The 21,174-nt window shown below is 44.1% G+C and overlaps 1 protein-coding gene across 1 annotated transcript in view; it reads right to left on the bottom strand.

Annotated features, from left to right (window-relative positions):
- LOC310823344 (disintegrin and metalloproteinase domain-containing protein 12-like) overlaps nt 1–21,174 on the bottom strand; it is a gene marked incomplete at both ends in the record, with an annotated part of 146,657 nt that overhangs the window by 23,276 nt on the left and 102,207 nt on the right. Inside the window, 3 exons of the mRNA XM_083696188.1 lie at nt 7,706–7,854; nt 15,348–15,432; nt 15,637–15,806. Coding sequence (XP_083552314.1) covers nt 7,706–7,854; nt 15,348–15,432; nt 15,637–15,806 — 404 coding nt within the window. The remainder of the gene's footprint in view (nt 1–7,705; nt 7,855–15,347; nt 15,433–15,636; nt 15,807–21,174) is intronic.

Genomic DNA, 21,174 nt, shown 5'->3' with positions numbered 1-21,174 from the left:
CTTGACATTAGACAGAACAGATTTGTCAAACAGGACATTACACAGAGTGGGTAAAACTTGGCAATGGACAGATGGACACATGGATCTGTGCTGCTTTGCCTCAGACTACGAGAGGACTTGACAACCATATAACCATATATAACACTATGGTGTGACACTTCACTGTTGTCAGTTCATTCTTTCGTTTAGCGGGTCTGGCCTGCTTAGGGGGGCTTATACAGATAAGTGAAGCCAGCCAGAAAACACATTGATGCTCCTCCCTACTAGCTACAGAACCACTCTAAAACAAACTCAGAAACTACAGCAACAACCCAGGGACAAACTCATCGACCTCTCTCCGTGTCCAACCATCACCTAAAAAAAATACCTTGATGTGTATCCAAGTGTTTCTTCACCCTCTGACGGTGACCACCACAGTGCCAACCTGTCTGCCCCCTTAATCCTCATCTCCTGGTTCTGAATCTGTTTACCCCAGAAGAAGAAACAGACAGGGCTACATAAACCACAGCCACAGAGCCCAGCTAATCTGTGAGGGGGACCACAACAAAGGGCAAGCGGACCAGCCTACATCAAACCCAGTGAGCAGCAGCAGACCCTGACCCCTGGTGAATAGCATGCCTGTGGCTGATAACAGAGAGTAACAGAGTGCTGGAATGGATTCTGGACAGAGCACAGAGCACAGAGCACTGAGGAAGATTAACTCCGGTGGTAAACAAAGCCATCATCCAAGCCCAGCCTGCCCATCTTTTGACTGGGCTATCCCTCAGCGGTGAAGCCAGAATTGCTCCACTTGGCCTGTGGTAGGGAGCTGTGGTGTATGAGGGTTGCTTTACCGTCTTAGTGCTGTAAGTCAGCTCTGGAATGGGGATCCCCCAACACACACACACACACACACACACACACACACACACACACACACACACACACACACACACACACACACACACACACACACACACACACACACATGCAGGCATACAAAGATGCACTGAACACGCACGCACACTGAGGAGATGTGCGCACACACACTCATACTCACATGCATATTAGCATATAATATTATACTACATTTAATAATAGCCTAAACACCATAGTGTTCCATGTGCAGTAGAGCAAAGTAGTTCTAATTAGACACCACAAAATAGTCTGCAAACATTTAAAAAAAGCAGTCATACTGCAGTGCATGATTGACAGGACGAAAGGCAAATAGGTGTTATCAAATACAAGCTTTGAAGGCCTTGTAAAAGATCTTTGCCTTCTTAATTGTCCCTTGGGCGATAAAGTTGTATTGACTTTAGCTGAATAACCTTATTAGAATTCTGATCATGGCTTGATACCGTAACTCATAAAATGAATACGAGTTCATACCTTACTTTGAGCCGTGCCAATGACAGACAGCATCTTTTGTACTCCCCCGGGGCGTAGAGGATGACAGAGTCGGTTCTAACAGAAGTTCAATGTCAGACAACACAGAGGAAAAGAGCAAAGTGATATGATCTAATAGGCTCCTCTATGCTGATCTATGATCACAGGGATAACAGTCATTTCCATTTCCATCAGGATGCTGTGAACGTAGAAAGCGGCAAGGACATGATTCTGCACATGATTCACCTTTAGGTTGCCATGTTTGTGGTAAATCTATACAGACTTTCTGACAAGCTGGATTTCGGACCGTCTGCTCTTGGTGTCACACACACACACACACACACACACACACACACACACACACACACACACATGAATGTGACTTATCATGACTTATCATTTCCTAAATCTACAATATACAACAGGGGACCCATAGGACTGATATCAGCCTGACCAACTCAAATAAGGAGCCATTGGGTTCGGCTGTTGATTAAATGCCAGCTGAGATAGTGAGAGACATTGCCATATGTTGACATTGTTGGGTGAAGAGAGCAGCCATATTTCTTAGTTTTCTCCTTCTTTGGGAGAATGAGACATACTGTGTTTGGGGCTGCATATTATAGGATGGAGGGGACAACTTTCTGGAATGAAATGCAGCCTGCAGGTCTCTATAAACTGAGACCAGACTTGGGTCAGGTTGAACTTCAATTCAATCAGTTCAAGAAGGAAAGTGGAGTTACTATTCAATGATTGCAAATAGGGCATTTATTTTCCACGTTTTCTCAATGTGAGAGACTGGTGCCAGACCATCTTTGGGTCTCTTTCCACTGGAAGCCGAGCACAGATAACACAGACATCTGCAACCCAAAAAACTCACATCCAGACCAGGCTCAGCGGCGGAGACGCCTGTGAAGCTACGCCTTGGCATGGCTCCACCCAGACAGACTGGAGAATTCTGTAACTCCTTAAATACCTAAATACTCTCCATCTCCATCTCTGTCTCCCTCACGACACAAACCCCTTAAGGCAAAGCCCACATGTCATTTAGATGCAGTTTGTCCTTCCCTCCACATTAGCAAGTCTGACTTCTGATTGAAGATCTCCAACGCACGCACGCACGCACGCACGCACGCACGCACGCACGCACGCACGCACGCACGCACGCACGCACGCACGCACGCACGCACGCACGCACACAGCTACAGGTGTATGAACAACTGCTTCTCAAATTCTGAGGATGTAGCAGGAGGGCTGAAGTAACTAGAAGAACTAGAACTGACTTTAGGTAACTAGAAGAAAATGGAAATGAATTTAAGAATAATTTCTGCAATGACTGGTTTTGTCAACAAGGGACTGTGAATTCAACCGAGAGGCGGGTGTGTTAAGGAGCTTGCCCTATAAAAGTAAGGCACCTGTGGTGTAACTATGTAACACAATCTTCTCACCTTTGCAACTTTGTTACTAGAGTAATAACAGTGGTATTATACAAGCAGAGGAGCAACTGAACATTGTATTTACAGTTGTGTTTTAAAGGGTGTACAGTCACGTTGACAGATACCAATAGCAGACTCCAAAGGCAAATGCAAAGCCTATAATCAATACTAGACATTGACAGCTCTATTTTGCTTGCACAAATTATGTACGGAACACACTTGACTTACCAGAAACACCTGTTAAGTCCCATTACTTTTGGGTACCCTAAAAGAGGGGGGCCATGCATAAAAAGTGTTGTAATTTCTGAATGGGGAAACCAATATGTAAACAAATACCAACAAATAAAAGCTGACAATATTAACTGTTAACCTCATAGTATTTGTTTTATTTAAAATCTAACTTTTGGAGTGTAGAGCCAAAAGAAGAGAAAATGCTTCACTGTCCCATTACTTACGCAGAGCACTGTACAATAGCTGGTGCCACAGAGATCCTGGTGACTCCACCTGCGACTAAATGTCTGCGACTCACTGTAAAGACTCTTGAGAAATACTTTTCAAAGATTTGACGCCCAGAGATGTCTTTCATTTATGACTTATAGTACACAGGATGCATTATAAAAAAGTGTCTGTGTCTTCTAAAGCCCCGTACACAGAGACTGCTTCAAAATGTTTGCGATCCAGCGGAAGTCCATTAATTTCAATTAATTTCAATTTCTGCTGTGACAGAGCTGCCAGACTAGGCTACGTTGCGTGGTGTTTTGCATGCGTTGGAAACGAAAGTTGGCTAATCTTCCCTACAAAATGTATCACTTTTGAGAGGGAAAATTGTGCGGTTTAAATTCTATAAATACTGGTGGATCACAAGTTGTCTTCCGTTCCCATCCAGTAAGCAGTGGCGGGTCTTTACCAAGCGCCTGTGTATGTTCATACAGAACAGGAAGCAGCAAAATTTCTCCATTTCCAATTCCGATAGCAATAACAGCCTCCACTTCCCGGGCAACCGCCTGTCTCTCTGTTTATCTACCTGACACATGGTTTCCTCTTTTTCCCCCACTCCCTCCTTTCATTCTCTCAAACCTTTGCTGTGGAATCCACCCCAACCACATCTGTCTACGCGCCGGGACTCATTATCAGATAAAACAAATTGGCATCAGACCAAGGGTGAAATTTCATATTACACACCGGGTACACCTTATCTGACTGCGGTGTACTAAGGAACAGTCACATGGTCCATCACTCCCCGGCATAGGCAGCGGTCGCGGCGGCAACAGTGTTATCATGCCATCCCAGGTGATGGAAGAATACCAGAGCAGCCTGTCTGTCTGGGAGGCTGGTTGGACTCAGCCAGTTGTGGCAGGTAGAGGGAGAAACCAGAGGACGGGCTCATTGTAATGGATATAACAGAATCAGCAATGGCATGTGTTTTGATTCCATTCCTTATTCTATTCCATGTATTTCAATGAGCCCGTCCCGTTTCTCTCTCCACTGCCCTTCACTGGTGTCAGCCCACAGCACCACAGCAAGATGCATGACCATAACACATTAACAATGAGACTAATGTTAACATGTGATAGCGATCCACCCCTGTAAAAATGGTGATTAATGTAATCTTGCAGCTTAACAGTCTATTAGTGCCATGGTCAAGTTTCTAATTTATCCATGGAGAAGTTAGGAAGTTGAGGGCTCCATTTGCGTGCTCGTAAAGAGTGTAGTTGTATTCTTGTAGCCAGCAACTTAACTGTTCTACTGAGAATCCTATGATTGTCATGGGACGTTACAGTTGGCAGAAGTTTAGAATTGAGCCGCCGATGTGACGATGTCGCGACGACACTGGTGAGTTTCTTTTCAGGTCATTCACCAAAACAACCAACAGGAGGCATCATTGAGCATGAAGGATATGTTTACAAACAGTCCAATGAGTCATTTGAACACCATGCATTTGGAAAAGGACAAATTATTGTCAGGTTGGAGAAATTTGAAATTATGTCCTTGGATAAACCCTAATTTAGCAAAAATCATATCTTTATGGACACTTCATAAAATTATGTTTAGACAGAAGACATGGAATATGTGTGTCCGTGAAATTGCAGATTATTAACTCATAGAACAAATCATGTCTTCATGTCTAAAATAGTGGACAATGGTTTTGTAAATCAGAATTTTACAATTCGTGGGTACTGCTGTGTGAAACATTCCAAACATTAACACTTATCAAATACTGAGTGGTAGACCTACCCTCATCAAAGGAGTCACTGGACCTTATGTCAGAGAGGATTTTATGGGTCAAACTCATTGCTTCTTCCAAGGTATTACAGTGGATTAACCTTCATATTGTTCAATATATTTTTGTTCATGAGCATCTTTAAGTTCAATTGTCTATCTAAAAAAGTGTTCTCATGATAATAAACCATCAATAACTTATTTTAACTAAGGCAATGCAGACAATGATCCGAAGCACACCCCGTCATCAGTGTGCATCGCAAATGAGGGAATAAACTGGGACGACACACCGGCAGAGTAAATAAATGGCACAATCCTGGATATTGCTGCTGTTTGGTATGTTGTAGCTATTAAAACAAATATGTATTGAAATCAATTGACAGGAAATTATCGTTCACACAGGTCTCCTGATTTCAACCCCATCAAGCTTGTCTGGTATGCATTGAAAGAGTACATCAGAAGCCAACAAACAGAGATGAACTCAATGAGGCCATTAGTACATTTTGGGAAGAGAAGCTGACAAGAGCGGCCTGCAACAAGAACATTGATCACTTAAGGAATCTGGAATGTGATCAAGATTGTTACAGTTTACAACCTCTATACTGTGTATATGACCAATAAACTTTCACTTGACTTGACTCTTTATATTGACTTTTGACGTTTATATTATATTAATTATAGCCCTCATATACTTTTAATTCCAAATAAACTGTATTAGGCCTGCCCAATCTGATCAAATACATTTCAATAGAATTAGTAAGGGGAGGTGAGCGAATTGTAGCGCATTTGGCATTCATAATTGTTTCCCATTAACAAACAAAAGCGTGACAATTTATCTAGCCACTGGAGAAATACAATTAGAAGATGTTATCACTTAGATGGTTGAGTCCTTGGCTAGCTTTGACAAAGCAATTGTTTTCTCACCTTATGTCAGAAATATGAGTGCTGTGTTCACAGAAAGGTTGGCTAACTTATGTTCGTAGTCCCAGGACTACTTGTTTGATGTAATTCCTAACTAATTACCTTGTGTAACGAATCTAAGGACCCTAGTGTGAACATCGGCTAACCACTGGGATGTGTTGGCAAGTCGTGTTGGCAAGGGTTTAATGGCTCCATTGATTGTGGTCGTTCAGCTTGGCCTCCACCACATGTAAGACTTTCAGCTTTGGGTGTCATCATTCTATCTGGATCCATTTCACCACCGGCAACGACGAGTGCTCGTCTCCACACAGTCTGGCAGCACTGGCGTGGTGAAGAGATCCGTCCCCCCGACTGTGGGGGGGAGACCCATGGGGAGATTTTCAGATGGTTTATGTAAAAATGCTGTCACATTGTTACTCGCCCTCTCATGACCAAGTTGGTCCACCCTACACGCACTCAGTATGCCCCTGGCAACATTAAGGTTACGTTACGCCCTAACGCAGCGTTCGTTTCCAAAGGTTGGAGGCGTCTTGGGCCCTGTTCAAGGGTGTCTGTGTTTCGGAAATATGTGCTACTGCCAGCTGGGCTTCTCCTCATATCCTTCACAGCCTGGATGCCCCCGTCCTTAGTGCTGGTTTGGAGACTGTGTGGTGTAGACGTAGTACATTCTTGTATTCGTATAGGTTTCCAGTTCAGACGAGGCAATCAGGGCATTTTGCAGGGACCCATAGTGACAGGTCGAACTGAGTCGACTGAGAAGGTTACACATGTAACCCAGGTTCTCTGATGAAGATGAGGGAGACTCCTTACCTCATTGTCCTTCACACGGTGAGCTCATGAAGTGTGGTTATTTGGAAGAAATGGCCTGCTTGCTGCGTCCCTTTATTGGGACGGGTGATGAGTGGGGCTCCTTGCTTGTGGGGCTCCTTGCCTGTACCAAGCGTCACCAGCCTGTACCAGGCGTGATTGAATAGGGGTCTTCAGCAAAAGGTACACCAGAGTGCATGTCCCATAGTTAGGGGTCTCCCTCATCTCCTTTAACATTTTTCTCACATTTGTAACCTTTAGATTTACATTTATTTCCCAAAATGACAAGGATGAATGGATTGAGCTAAACCCAACATTGCTCCTTTACCATGTTTCTTAATATTAGTGATAGGCCCCAATATCAATAATTCTATACAATATGATATCGATATCAGTTGGTATTAGTTGATATCAATATGAATGCGGGATATAGCGATATCGCTTTCTCCTTCTTCACACTATTCTACAGCCTAAACAAATGGAGAGCATTTGGTGCACGACTGACTGTCCTTGCATATTCCTCCAGGCAGTCTGAAACAAAGCCCAAGTTCACAACAGACTAATTTCAGAACCCAGAATCTCATGGAGAGTTTGATTTCGTAAAACTAACAGCAGATCTAAATAACCAACTGGTAGAGAGAAAATGTATTCCCTTAGTGGTCCCCCCAAAAATGACTGCCCTTTTTTTCTTTCTCCAGATGCACAGCATGGCACAAAGCAAACAGTATAATAGATATTTGTTTCTACACATTCTAGCTTATATTCTGTACAAAGAAGGGAGTCAGCTTTCTAACAATGTCCAAATTTGTCTCTCCAAAATGAGCATAGGACCCCCCCCCCCCTTCCCCCGTAAAACAGCACCAGCCCTTCACATGGCCAATTAATTGAGCTCTACTTGATTACTGAAGTTCTCAGGTTGATTAGGTGTTAGGATGGACTGGTCTATTTGTATCACTCACCCAGTGGAGGGGGTCATGATGCAGCCCCCACGGTCTACAGTCATCCTACAGCCACACCCCCGCTCTGGAGTGTCATGGTTCATCCCAAAGTTGTGTCCCAGCTCGTGGGCTAAAGTCACTGCTGCACCCAAGGGATTATCAGAGTGATCCTATGGAGAGAAGAAAAAGTCAGCAGTTTACCCTCTGGGCCAAAGGATAAGTCCTCCCCAAGGACACCTTTCTGTAATTCTTATGAATAGTGAAATGTATAATACTTTGAAAACTTGTTTGTGTCTTTCTTTAATGCAGCATTTATTGATAGTTCATTTCTATAGAGTTCTAGGGATATTCGTTGACGGTTTGGATGGAAATTATGATGTATTGTATACCATTAACAGGTACAGTATATACAGCAATCCTATCATGCCTTAAACCCGGCCACACTGGTCTGTTTTATCCATTAATGACGGATTGAGCCAATGGTTTCTCTTTTGGAGTCATCCGTCAATGGACAACGGAGATGACAAGGGTCTGTCCATGTCTATTTCATATGTTTTGTCCGTTTGTTTTAAGTTTGAAGGAGATTAACTTTTCACAGTCCATTTGTCCATTTAGTCAATTAGAAACGAGGTTGCGTATTGAGTTGCTAGGTTGTATTGTTCAGTTGCTAGGTTGTTTCAAACGTTGCGCCCTGAATTCCACGGATCAAAATAGATAGTGATGAAATACGTATATGTTTTTATATGTTTTCTGATGTATCCGTGGCCAGGGCCTTAGAGCAGATTATCACATTAGTTAACAATGTAAATGTTAACAATGTAAACCCATGTAGGTCCCCACTGTCCACTGATCCACACATCCTGTTACACATTCTGGTCATGGAGACTATCTGAGCTCATTATGCGATGTCGCTCTGTCACACTGCTGATGGAGACAGGTGCTGAGGATTCGGGACTGGGGAGCAATATGCACCTGCTGCATTAGGACAGCTTAGTGCACGGGGGGGGGAGAGCGAAAGACAAAGAGACAGTGAGATTAGATTAGGGAGAAGGTGGCAGAGCTGAAGGAAGGTGAGACTGTCCTGTAGCTATGTGCATTGACACAGAGTCAAGTGATGGGAGTGTGCACACACCCACAAACACAGAAAAGAATAAAGAATTATGACCTTATGGACCTTTACACACACACACACACACACACACACACACACACACACACACACACACACACACACACACACACACACACACACACACACACACACACACACACACACACACACACACACACACACACACTATCTCTCTCTTTCAGTGTGCCTTTATTACCCAGAAAGACCTACCGTACTGAAGTCAGCTACACCAGGTGAACCACAGTCACTGACCACAGAGTTATTCAACGAACACATGCACGGACACCCGCACGCACGCACTGACGCTCATTGGTCCCCATGTGTCTCTTTAGTTCATGAACCACACACCACAAAGCTGAGTGAGCTGTAGTGTGCTGGTCTCTCCACTAATCACATCACCTTTAAGGGTAGGTCACAAGTCACAGACGATGTAAAGCAGAGCTGTTTTTCTGTTTTGATTACAGAGTAGCATTGTGGGACCAGTTTCCTGTTGCTGGGGATTTAGAGGGAGGATGAGAAACATAGTCTGTCATGCTTTTGAGAGGATCAAGTGTGTGTGTGTGTGTGTGTGTGTGTGTGTGTGTGTGTGTGTGTGTGTGTGTGTGTGTGTGTGTGTGTATATGTATACTGTACTAAACATGGCTGAGTGCCTCTTCACAGGGAGTGTAATTGTAGAATTAGAGGAGGGAGTGGATTGACATGGTAAACCACAGTCAGGCCTTCTGAGCAGCCATAAGCTCTCTCTCTCTCTCTCTTGATGGTGAGAACACAATATGGTTAGTTTTGGACATTAAAGGGTTTTTATGGTCTCTCTGATATAATTTATGCACAGGCATACCTCATCTCCCAAAACAAGATGATCATACTGTTTGTTTACTTTAACAACTTACAGTATAACCTCTGCAGTTGACGCATCCCCCATGTGAAATGTGTTTTATAATACCCCCAGTTAACTTTTATATGGAGACTACAGTACATGTGGACCAAATCATGGAGGTTGAAGGTTGATATAATAACAAATGGTGATATAGTATTGTGTATGAAGTGGTTGATGTGATTCGTAGGCCCTATAACTCCATACATGGCTCTTTAACACTGTGTGACACTTAACTGTCCCCCTCCTTCACTGACTTTTTCTAAACGCCTGTTTTTTTTTACCATAAAAGTGTTGTTACAATGTCAAAGTCACACATAGAATAACATCTGGTAGCATTTTCATGATTACCACACCTTTTTTTTATAGCCAACATCTTCAAGTCATGTCATGCTCCCAAAAGCCTTACCGTAGTTTTACCCTCATCATGGTGATTTGAAACTGACCTTACAGTTATGGATGGCTTACCCATTTCAACCGTAAAGGCTATCAGCAACAAATGAATGATCAATGTGTGATTATATGTGAATAGAAGCCTGTACAGCGCAACCCAACCTACGAAGAACAGACACGTAGGCTACCCTTCATCACATTTGGGCATGATATGGGCATGTTGCAACAAATCAGAGACTATACTGTTGCTGAGGCACCCTGGCTTGAAGCAGACAATACTTGGGACATGCCTGTTGATGAACTGCATCATGAATCATTCATTGGTCTCCTATATATCCGCAGGGCACACAGCACACAATCCATGGATTTGGCGAGCTTTTGGAGATCTCATGACGGGCATGCCTATCTTTCCCGAGATTATGTCACAGATCCGCTTCAGTAAAATGATGCAATTTCTGCATTTTTATGATAAGGACACGAGACCCACATGCAGGTCGACAGGGAAATTTGCCCTGATTACATTTAGAACATTTCATGCGTAATTTGATTGCTTGTAAGCCAGGAGACAACATCAATGTTGATGAGCAATTGTTCCCAACAAAACCTTGGTGCCCCCTTATGCAGTTCATGGCTAACAAACCAAATACTGTATGTCCGTCAATATGCTATATTCAAGTAAGTTCTTTAACATTTAAAATGTGGTATCCTAATCCTAAGTCCTGACTTAACACTACCAGTGTATTCCCTTTAGCATGGTCTAATTCAGGGGTGCCCACACTTTTTCGGCTTGCGAGCTACTTTGAAAATGACCAGGTCAAAATGATCTACCTACATTAAAAAATGCTATATAAATTATATCCAAAGTTGTCCATGAGCCCTGGACTTAAGCTCAATGTCAGCCTGTAGTGTCAAAATCTCATCCTCCACTGCAGTTGAGTTCAGGTGAAACAGTGTTGCATGCGAGTAAATCAACATCAACATCTTCCCTAAATAGATAGCACATAAGTGTAGCAATTGGCTCGAATAAAACAAAGTCTCAAAACCGTTTGTCAAAGTCTGACAGACAATTTTCAATCTGTACTGTGTAGCGCGCACTGTCAAGTTGCGCACACACCTTCCCTTGCGTCTCCAGCTCTGATGCGAGGTTTTGGAAGTTCCCCAAATCATGGCGCTGCAGCTTTGAGGACATATGTTGCATTTTTCGTTTGAAAGCATTAACTGAGCTGATCATATTGACCACGTTTTTTTCTTTTCCTTGCAGCTCTAAATTAAGGTCATTCAGCATCCTGGTCAGATCAGTTAAAAATGCCAAGTCTAGCAACCACTTACTGTCATTAAGTTGCGTATATTCTGCATGTTTAGTGTCAAGGTCCTTTAGTCCTTTATCTCCGGACAGAGTTCTCGAAATCTCTGCAGGAATTTTCCCCTACTAAGCCATCTCACGTCAATGTGTAGCAGTAGGTCAGAGTAGTTGTAGTCTGCCTCCTCCAGATGTGCACGGAACAGTCGTCTTTGTAGAGGTCTCGCTCGAATAGAACAGGCGATTTTCGTTGCCACATCCATTATCTCTTTCATGTTTAGCATTTTAGCACACAATGCTTGTTGGTGTATTATGCAGTGGTAATTAAGGAAGTTGGGGAAGGCATCGTCCTGCCTGCACTTGGCAATAAATCCATTCGAGCGGCCCACCATTGCGGGCGCACCGTCCGTGGTAATTGACATTAATTTACACACCGGGAGCTGGGTTTTATCGATAAAGTTTTTGAAAGACTGAAAAATGTCCTCTCCCCGCGTGTGTTCTTTCATGGGCAGTATTGTTAAAAGCTCCCCTTTTGCAGTCATATCTGTAAACACTATCCGAATAAAAATGCACAACTGGGCTGTATCACCTGTCTGTGGACTCGTCTAGTTGCAGTGAGAAACACTCGCAGTCCGTGATGTCCTTCCAAAGCTGCTGTGTCAAATCATCGGCCATTACTTCACAGCGCCGTGTAACTGTACTTCTTGATAGCTGAAGAGCTTTTATTGAAGACAATATTTCTGGTTTATTTTTAAAATCCCGAAACAACGAGTCCGCTGCCTCAATGAAGGCCTCTTTGAACATCTCTCCATCTTGGAAGGACTTCTTATGCTTCATGATGGAGTGACTCACCCGAAACGATGCTTAGGTGGCTGCCTTTGCTTTTTAATTCGGCTTTGTGAAAAACAACTGCTGTCCGATTAACTGTGATTTTCGTTCGCTCACCTTTGTTTTTCTCAGCTTGCTTTTCAGAGGGAAGTCAGTGTCGTACTGTTTGTGAACAGTTCGAAAATTACATTTCCCTTCTTTGGAATAGCAATGACAGATTGACAGATCAGACAAACGCATTTCGAATATGACATGGTGAAAAAAAAGTCCTCCTCCCATTCCGCATGGAAAGTGGTAAGTTTTTGGCTTCTTACTTGGTCCAGCTCCCCCACTCATTTTTATATCCCTTCTTGAGTATATATAAATTGGAAGGCTAACTAGGTCGCTTAGTTCGCTGGAGTTTTGCAGTAGGTAGCGCGTTTAACCGCGAATGCATGATGACACGTGACCCGTAGAAGAGAAGCGATCTTAGACTGGCCGCATTGTACGTCAAGTGGTGCACTCACACTGGCACAATTGTGATTGCTGAAGCACAAATGTCCGTCGTAAAAACGCGATCGACCGCACTACTGTCGCGATCGACCGCACTACTCGACGTATTAGGCACCCCTGGTCTAATTGATCTCATTCAATGATTAGACACTGTTACACTAACGTCAACATATGGACGTCTCCGGACTTCACTCTGTGTGATTCTGTAGATTCTGGAGATTCTTCCTCTACAACATCAGAAGGATACGCCCATTCCGCACCAGAGAAGCAGCACAACTTTTGGTCCAAACACTTGTAATCTCCCGCCTTGACTACTGCAACGCACTCTTGGCCGGACTCCCCGCCTCCGCCATCAGACCTCTGCAGCTCATCCAGAACGCTGCCGCTCGTCTGGTGTTCAACCTCCCCAAATTCTCCCATGTCATGCCCCTCCTCCACACCCTTCACCGGCTCCCGGTAGCAGCTCGCATCAGATTCAATACCCTGGTGCTCGCCTACCGGGCGGCAAAGGGAACAGCTCCTCCCTACTTGCAAGCAATAGTTAGCCCCCAAACCCCTGCACGATCACTCCGCTCTTCCACCTCGGCGGCCCGCCTGGCACCGCCACCTCTACGTGGATACAGCGGCCGTGCTACTCGGTCACATCTTTTCACTGTTCCCCGCTGGTGGAATGAGCTTCCCCCCACTGTCAGGACTGCAGAGTCACTACCGATCTTCCACCATAGATTGAAAACCCATCTTTTCAGGCTCTTAACAGTCCTTCCTAAAACCTCTTCAACCCCATTACCCTCCCTGTATAAGTTCTCTCCTGTTAATAAATAATAAAAATAAAAAAAATAATAATAATCATTTTAAAATAATAATAATAATAATAATATATATATATATATATATGCCTTATAAGACTGCCCACCCCACTCCCCTCCGGGAGGCGCTACAGGTCTTCAGAGGTAGCTTCTTCCCTGCGGCTGTCACCCTACTGAACTCCAACTCTGCACCTAGGTGACAACCTACCAACTCCTGCATCCTATTTATTCTGCTTATAATGCTACTTCTAATTCATATACTGCTTACACTGCACTACTTATACTATACTGCACTACTATACTGCTCATATACTGCACTACCTGTATATATTGTTCACACTGCAGTTTTCTGCTTTTTTGCACTTCTGGTTAGACGCTAACTGCATTTCGTTGTCTCTGTACTTGGACTCTGCACAATGACAATAAAGTTGAATCTAATCTAATCTAATCTTCTAGCATATTATGACTGCCAATGGCCCCTGGTGTGAGCATTTATTACTTTATCTTATGATGACTGTTGGATAGATGATTCACTTACTTAAACAAATGTATTTGTTGTAAGTCGCTTTGGATAAAGGCGTCTGCTAAATGGCATAAATGTAAAAATGTAAATGTGTACTTTGTTTAGTAATGAGGGCCCGGGGCTTCGAGTGTTAATCCTGGTCGAACTCCAGATCTGACCATCTGTGGATCTGGAAAGAATCAAACTAAAACCATGGCCAGAGGAAAAACTGATATATTAATGAGAAATCCACCTCTGTGTTCAGGCTGAAACATACTGGCTGGGGCTGAGAAGCACCTGATGACGACTAAGCACGAGAGCACGGGTATCAAGTGGTGTGATTTTTGTGTTCTTTTTTTTTCTTTGTATGTGACTTCTTTTGCATTCTGCGTGAGCAAGGACCAAATTAATTTCCCTGTGTGGAATAATAAAGTTGTGTTGCATTGATGCATAGGGGACAGAAATCCACAAGGTTCTTCATTTTGATGTATGATAACAACTTGAGTGAGTTGTACACGTTTGCAGATTGTGAATGTAAAATGCATTTTGTTTCAATCCATAACATTATAACTGTCAGGGGGATGGATGGCTGAATGACTGTAAGCCTTCAAATTACCTTGGATAGTGTGTGTGTGTGTGTGTGTGTGTGTGTGTGTGTGTCTGTGTCTGTGTCTGTGTCTGTGTGTGTGTGTGTGTGTGTGTGTGTGTGTGTGTGTGTGTGCATGTATCTGTGTCTGTGTCAGGGGATAGAGGGGTTAGGAGAGGTCTGACTATTATAGTTTACAATCACCATTTATTCAACATTTTTAATAAACCCCACCTTACCAAACAATGAATACCTTCTCCATTAACCCACAGCTCCTCTCAAGGTTCTCCCCAGGATTTTTTAACAAGATGGTGCTGAATTGCATTATCAAAACTCAATAAACTTGTGTTTATTCATGTAAAAATGTGCAAAAAATACAGTTAAAATGCTGAACTCACTGAGGAACATCATAATGCTTTAACTTTTGCTTTCATTTTTAACGATGTTGTTGGCGATCAATGATAGTTACTCTGTCATTACTAAATATATTGTTTCATTTGCCTTGAAATGTTTACATAGTGGCACCGCCAAGTTCACAGCGTGACACAGCGCCACTCTTATATTCTTTGGGGGTTAATGTCAATTAACCCTCATCGTGAACCAATCAGGCTGGATACAGGAAGAGCAGGGTGAGGCTCTGGCACACACACACACACACACACACACACACACACACACACACACACACACACACACACACACACACACACACACACAGAGGGGGGGTTGTGAGGTTTGAGCTCTACTCACCATGACGATGCCTCCAGACTGCTCCACAGTGCACATGCTCATGATGGGGGCCATGCCGATTGTGGTGCCCTGGAAGTACACTCCACTAGGAGGCAGGAGAACAGGGGTCAGAGTTCAATACAGGGCTTGAGTGTGTGTGTGCTACCTGATCTGTGTGTCTCTGTGTGTCTCTGTGTGTGTGTGTGTCTGTGTGTGTGTTTGTGTCTGTGTGTGTATGCGTGTGCGTGAGCGTGAGCGTGGGCGTGGGCGTGTGCGTGTGCGTGCGTGTGCGCGTGTGTCTGTGTATTACCTGATGAGCTGAGCATTGTCGTGGGGTTTCTGGGGCAGCAGTTTAAGCTTCCTCCAGTCCAGGAATTCGTGCAGGGTGGTGAAGGGGTCCTGCGTGATGGGACACTTATCAGAGTCACTCCACACCTCCAGACCCACCAGGGCCACACGGATGTTTAGAGCTCTGTAGAACTGAGGAGGAGGAGATGGACAGCAGGTATCAGTACAGTGTGCCAGTGGTTAATAGGTTCACGCTGCCATCGCAGCAGTGATCTACCTCAATGCTGCTCCCACAGGAGACACAAGGTGTGAAGTGCTGCTGAAAGCCACAACAAGGTGGTGACAAGAGCTGTGAAGGATGTTTGAAAAGAAAACGGTTTGCCTTATGAGCTTGCCGTATCAGATAGATTGGCCAAATAAAATCATTTGTTTCCAAAACACAGCCTTTCTCATCATTTACTTCAGTAGAAAGACCCTCTCACACTTACAAAGTTCAAAATGCAGCAGCTAGGCTTTTTTGGGGGGATTTTTTGTGGGGCAGTCCTACTCTCGTATTTCTTTCCATTTTTATTGGACAGGGAGTAGAGCAAGACAGGAAAGTAAGGGGAGGGCACGTCAGCAGGGCATGGGCTGGATTCGGACCCATCCGACATGGGCATATGTGTCCTGTAGGCTGTGGTGTTAGACCACTGGACCACCCCAGGCCACACAGCTAGGCTTTTAACCAGAACTAGGAAAAGAGACCACATCACCCCAATTTTAGCCTCCCTACACTTACCTGTTACCTGGTTACCTGTTAGTTTTAGAATTGATTTTAAGATTTCACAACATCAGAAGTCCCATGGTTATTATTGGTACGAGATGCAAGGTAAACAACAAAGCCAGAATAATTGGTGACACAAGAAAGCTCAGAACCAAACAAACAACATACAAACAAACAACAGACAAACACAAACAAACAAAAACATGTACCATGTAAAAATAAATTATTCTAATCTAATCTAATGCCAGCTAGTGGTCAAAAAGCATGATGTCACAGTGAGTCGTGACGTCATAATAGGGTCCTCAGGTGATATTCTAGAAGGTAAGAGTCTAATAGTTAGCACAGAGGCATAGAAGAAGTTAGATGAGTAAGTAAGATATCTTTGAATGTTTTCATATGTATAAGGCCAATGACATTATAAATATGATCAATTCGAAATACATTTTTTCTCATAAAATAGTTGTTTTTTTGTTTAACAGTCCCCCTTTATGTCTGTTTTTCCATTTTCTTGAAGCATTTGCACTAGATTTTCAGCATCATTTTCAGGCTAGTTTACATTAAAAAACTATGGAGGGACCGAGTAGTGTTGGGCAGGAAGACTGGTGTTTTGGTGATGAAGAATACAAAGCTAGAAAGAATATGCAAACTGTTGACAAAGAAAGCACCACTCAAGATCCGGCTCTTAGTGAAAGGCATGAGGAGAAATGGAGAGAGAGTAAGAGAGAAGGGATATATGAGGCTGGAAGAGGAGGAGGGGAAGACTAAGGGAGAAAAGATGAAGACGGAGGTGAATAGACTGTCACTGAATCAGTGGAGGACAGAGGAGGAGTGGGAAATGAAGGAGAGAGAGGAGAGGAAGAGGAAGATTATAGATATAGTGGGGGAGGAGGACAAAGGGAAGAACGAGCAGAACTGGGAGATGGAGAGAGGTGAATTGATGCTGGAGCAGATGAAAGTGAGGGATCGAGAAAGGAGATATACGAGATGGAGAGATCAGGACGCAGGGATATACAGGAAGGAGAGCAAAGAGAGAGAAAGATAAAGACTGAATTAAAGAGTGATGCAACAGCAAAGACAGAGAGAGGAAGAAAAGATACAAAGTGAGGAGGAGAGAACAGGAGAGGGGAAGGTGATAAAGGAGATTGTGGGAGAAGAGAATAATAGGATGAGGAAGATACGAGCGAAAGAAAACAAAACATGGAGAGGAAAAACTGTGTGGGGAGTATAAGGCAGCTATTAAAGGGATAGTTCATCCAAATGTTGTCATTCTATCATCTTGGTCTAATATTGGAAATCATGTATGAGCCAGGTGTGACTGCAACCTACAATAAGCCTTCTTTACTTTGCTACAGCCATCGCAGGCTGACACTGGCATTCACTGCCACAAAAATGTAATGTTGCCCACATTATATTTCATGCCAACGTACAATTCTAGTGTTTCTTTTTGTTCATCTTGTTCACTTTCTTTCCTCTCTCTACAGTTTCCCCATCTTTTCCAAGGGCAAACAGACCTGAATTCAATACCCAATGGCCACACTTGGCATTATCTTAAGACATTCTGCAAGTACGTTGGGGGGTGAGTCTGTGTGCAGGCTATGGGAGTATGTGTTTACACCATGAGTGGTGGTGTTTCTAAGCAAGAGAGACATACCTATCAACATAAATGATGAATGCAAGGCTGAAGCCACACTTATTTTGAATGGCCATATCTGAATAGAGTATTCATCCAGTAAGACCGGTTATGATGTTTGTAGGAGTGTAGAGAAGACGCATATATGACAAAAGTGTGCCAGTATGTGTGTCCTTTAAATTGTTGGCAGAAATGTGACAACAAAGTACTCTAAAAACAGGTAAAAATAAACAAATTTGCAGTTACAATAGTTCATCCCTACCCAGACATAGATCTTTTTCTCATCGAGCCTCGCTCTATAATACATCAGAAAAAAAGTCTGTCTCGAAACTATCTCCAGGTGCTCCTTTACCAACAATCAGTTACAGCAGGCCAGAGTTTAAAAGTTGGCCGCCGGTGTAACGATGTCGCACGCGTACCATGACGTCACTCATGAGTTTTATTTCAGGTCATTCACCTCAGCTAAACAACCACCAGGAGACATCGTTAAGGAATTCTAATGGATATGCTTACAATGTGTTATAGTGTGTTTACAAACATTGCCACTTGATTAATTATGTGGCAATTATTATGTGAAGAGTTGTTTGTTTTGCTGTGGCTATCCTGCCATAAGCCTGTTCTCCAGTGTGAGCAAGTTAGCTGAATCTTGTTCTAATCAAAGTGCTGTTGAGTTGTTTGTTTTGCTGTGGCTATCCTGCCTTAAGCTCTGATAAGTAGTTTCTATTGAAAGCCATCTGTTTGAAGTCAATAGCTGTGAAGTGCTGTCAATCTCCAGTGGGAGGGCCTAAACACTATCCTGCCAGGTATTTAACTCCTGCTCACCCTGGACCAGGACTGGGATTGAGTGAGTGGTGAAACCTGTCTGGTCGTTAACTGATCGTCAGGTGGGAGGGGTTGCTACCCTGCTAGTCATCAGCAATCACAGAATCTGCATTTATATTGTGACGATCACAGAGCGACAGCCTCCTGCCATGAAGACTCCAGACACAAAGACGAAGGAGTCTATCTGTGGACTCCATTGAGGAAGGCCTGAGAGGAAGGCCATACTACTAAGTATTTTTATTCTATTTTGATAATTTCTTCATTACCCTGAGTGTATTGAGCCTACCTATATCCTACCTTTCCCACTAACCCTCTCCCTCTATACCGGCAAAAAATCACAATGTGCTTTCTCCCCATTCCTGTTATTTCATCCATCAGGAGGACACATCAATGCTACACCTCCACCCGCAACCCTTCCAATCTAATCTACCCACCATGCTCAACTACCCACGACCTCACTGTCACGGGAGGACTTAGGAACTGCCAGTCTGCGGTCCGGAAAGCAGAGGCTATCTCAGCCTATGCCTGCTTCATGTCTCTCTACTTCCCTGCTCTCACAGAGACATGGATTACACTGGATAACACAGCTACTCCGGCAGCCCTCTCTGATGCCTACTCCTTTAGTCATTTCCCTAGACTCTCTGGTCGAGGAGGAGGAACAGGACTCCTCATCTCGCCTAAGTGGTCACATAATGTCCTTCCCCTGTCACACCTGTCCATTTCCACCTTTGAATTCCATGCTGTTTCTATCACCTCCCCTGTCAAACTTCACATTGTTGTCCTTCTCAGCTTCTTCCCTGAGGATGGCACACCGCTCACAATACTAGGTGACTTCAACATTCAGTCGGAGAAGCTTCACTCGCCTGGAGCACTTGACCTTCTCTCCTCCTTTGACCTTACCCTGTCCCACTCTCCTCCCACTCATAAGGCGGGCAATCAGCTTGACCTTGTCTTCACAAGATCCTCCCATACCTCAAACCTCACTGTTACCCCTCTTCCGGTTTCTGATCATCATTTTGTATCCTTCTCCCTCCCTCTCAAATGCTCACCCTCCCAGCCAGTCTCTACCCACACTGTATCCTCTCGTCGCAACCTGCGCACCCTCTCATTCACCGCTCTCTCTTCCTCTGTCTTATCTGCCCTACCCTCTGTTGAATCCTTCTCCCTTCTTTCCACTAATGCAGCTTCCTCCACCCTCCTGTCCTCTCTTTCCTCATCCTTCGACTCTCTGTCCACAGATCTCAAGGCCGGCACCATCCACTCCACGCACTCCCTGGCTGTCTGAAACCCTGCAAGCTTGTAGAATAGGGCTCCGGGCAGCTGAGAGGAAATGGAGAAAATCTGGCCTTCCTGATGATCTAGACCCTTATCTCTCTCTCCTCCTCAACTACACCTCATCTGCATCAGCTGTTAAAGCTTTATACAACCATTCCAAAATTCAATCCTCTGTCTCTAACCCAAGGAAACTGTTCTCCACATTTTCCTCACTCCTCAACCCTCCTCCTCCCCCTCCTCCCTCCTCTCTGTCTGCCGATGACTTTGTCAAAAAGAAGGTTGATAACATTAGCAGCTCCTTCCCTCTATCTCTCACCAACAATGCTACCTTTCCTCCCAAACCCACTGTGCAACACCCAGTCTCTGGTTTATCAGATTTCTCCCCCCTCTCCCCGATGATGTTCTAAAACTGGTCACATCCAAGTGGGCAACCACCTGCCTCCTCGATCCTATGTCCTCCCCCCTTCTCCAATCCATTTCCAAAGACCTCCTTCCGTTCCTCACCACTTTAACCAATTCCTCTCTATCCACAGGATCTGTCCCATCTGCCTTCAAGACAACCAGAGTCAAGCCTCTTCTCAAGAAACCAACTCTTGACCCGTCTGCTGTCCATAACTACAGACCGGTATCCCTTCTCTCCTTCTTATCTAAAACCCTTGAACGTGCTGTCTCTAACCAACTGCCTAACTACCTCCTTCAGAACAACTTCCTTGACCCTCACCAATCCGGCTTTAAAGCACTCTACTGAAACTGCTCTCCTCACTGTCATGGAGGCCCTCCATTCTGCTTGAGCTTCCCCCCTCTCCTCTGTTCTCATTCTTCTGGACCTGTCCGCTGCATTCGACACAGTAAACCACCCGATCCTTCTCTCCACCCTCTCAGAATTGGGCATCTCTGGCTCTGCAATCTTCTGGTTTGCATCCTACCTGGCCAGTCGCTGTCCTCTCCACGAGTGCCAACCACTGCGGTCCCCCAGGGCTCTGTTCTTGGGCCTTTACTGTTCTCTCTCTGTACCAAATCTCTCAGCTCTGTAATTTCTTTACATGGTTTCTCCTACCACACCTACACTG

The sequence above is a fragment of the Argentina silus genome (genome assembly GCF_951799395.1).
Source record: "Argentina silus genome assembly, chromosome: X".
NCBI lineage: Eukaryota > Metazoa > Chordata > Actinopteri > Argentiniformes > Argentinidae > Argentina > Argentina silus.
Note: the sequence above shows the minus strand (reverse complement) of the source record. Positions and strands in the feature narration are given on the sequence as shown.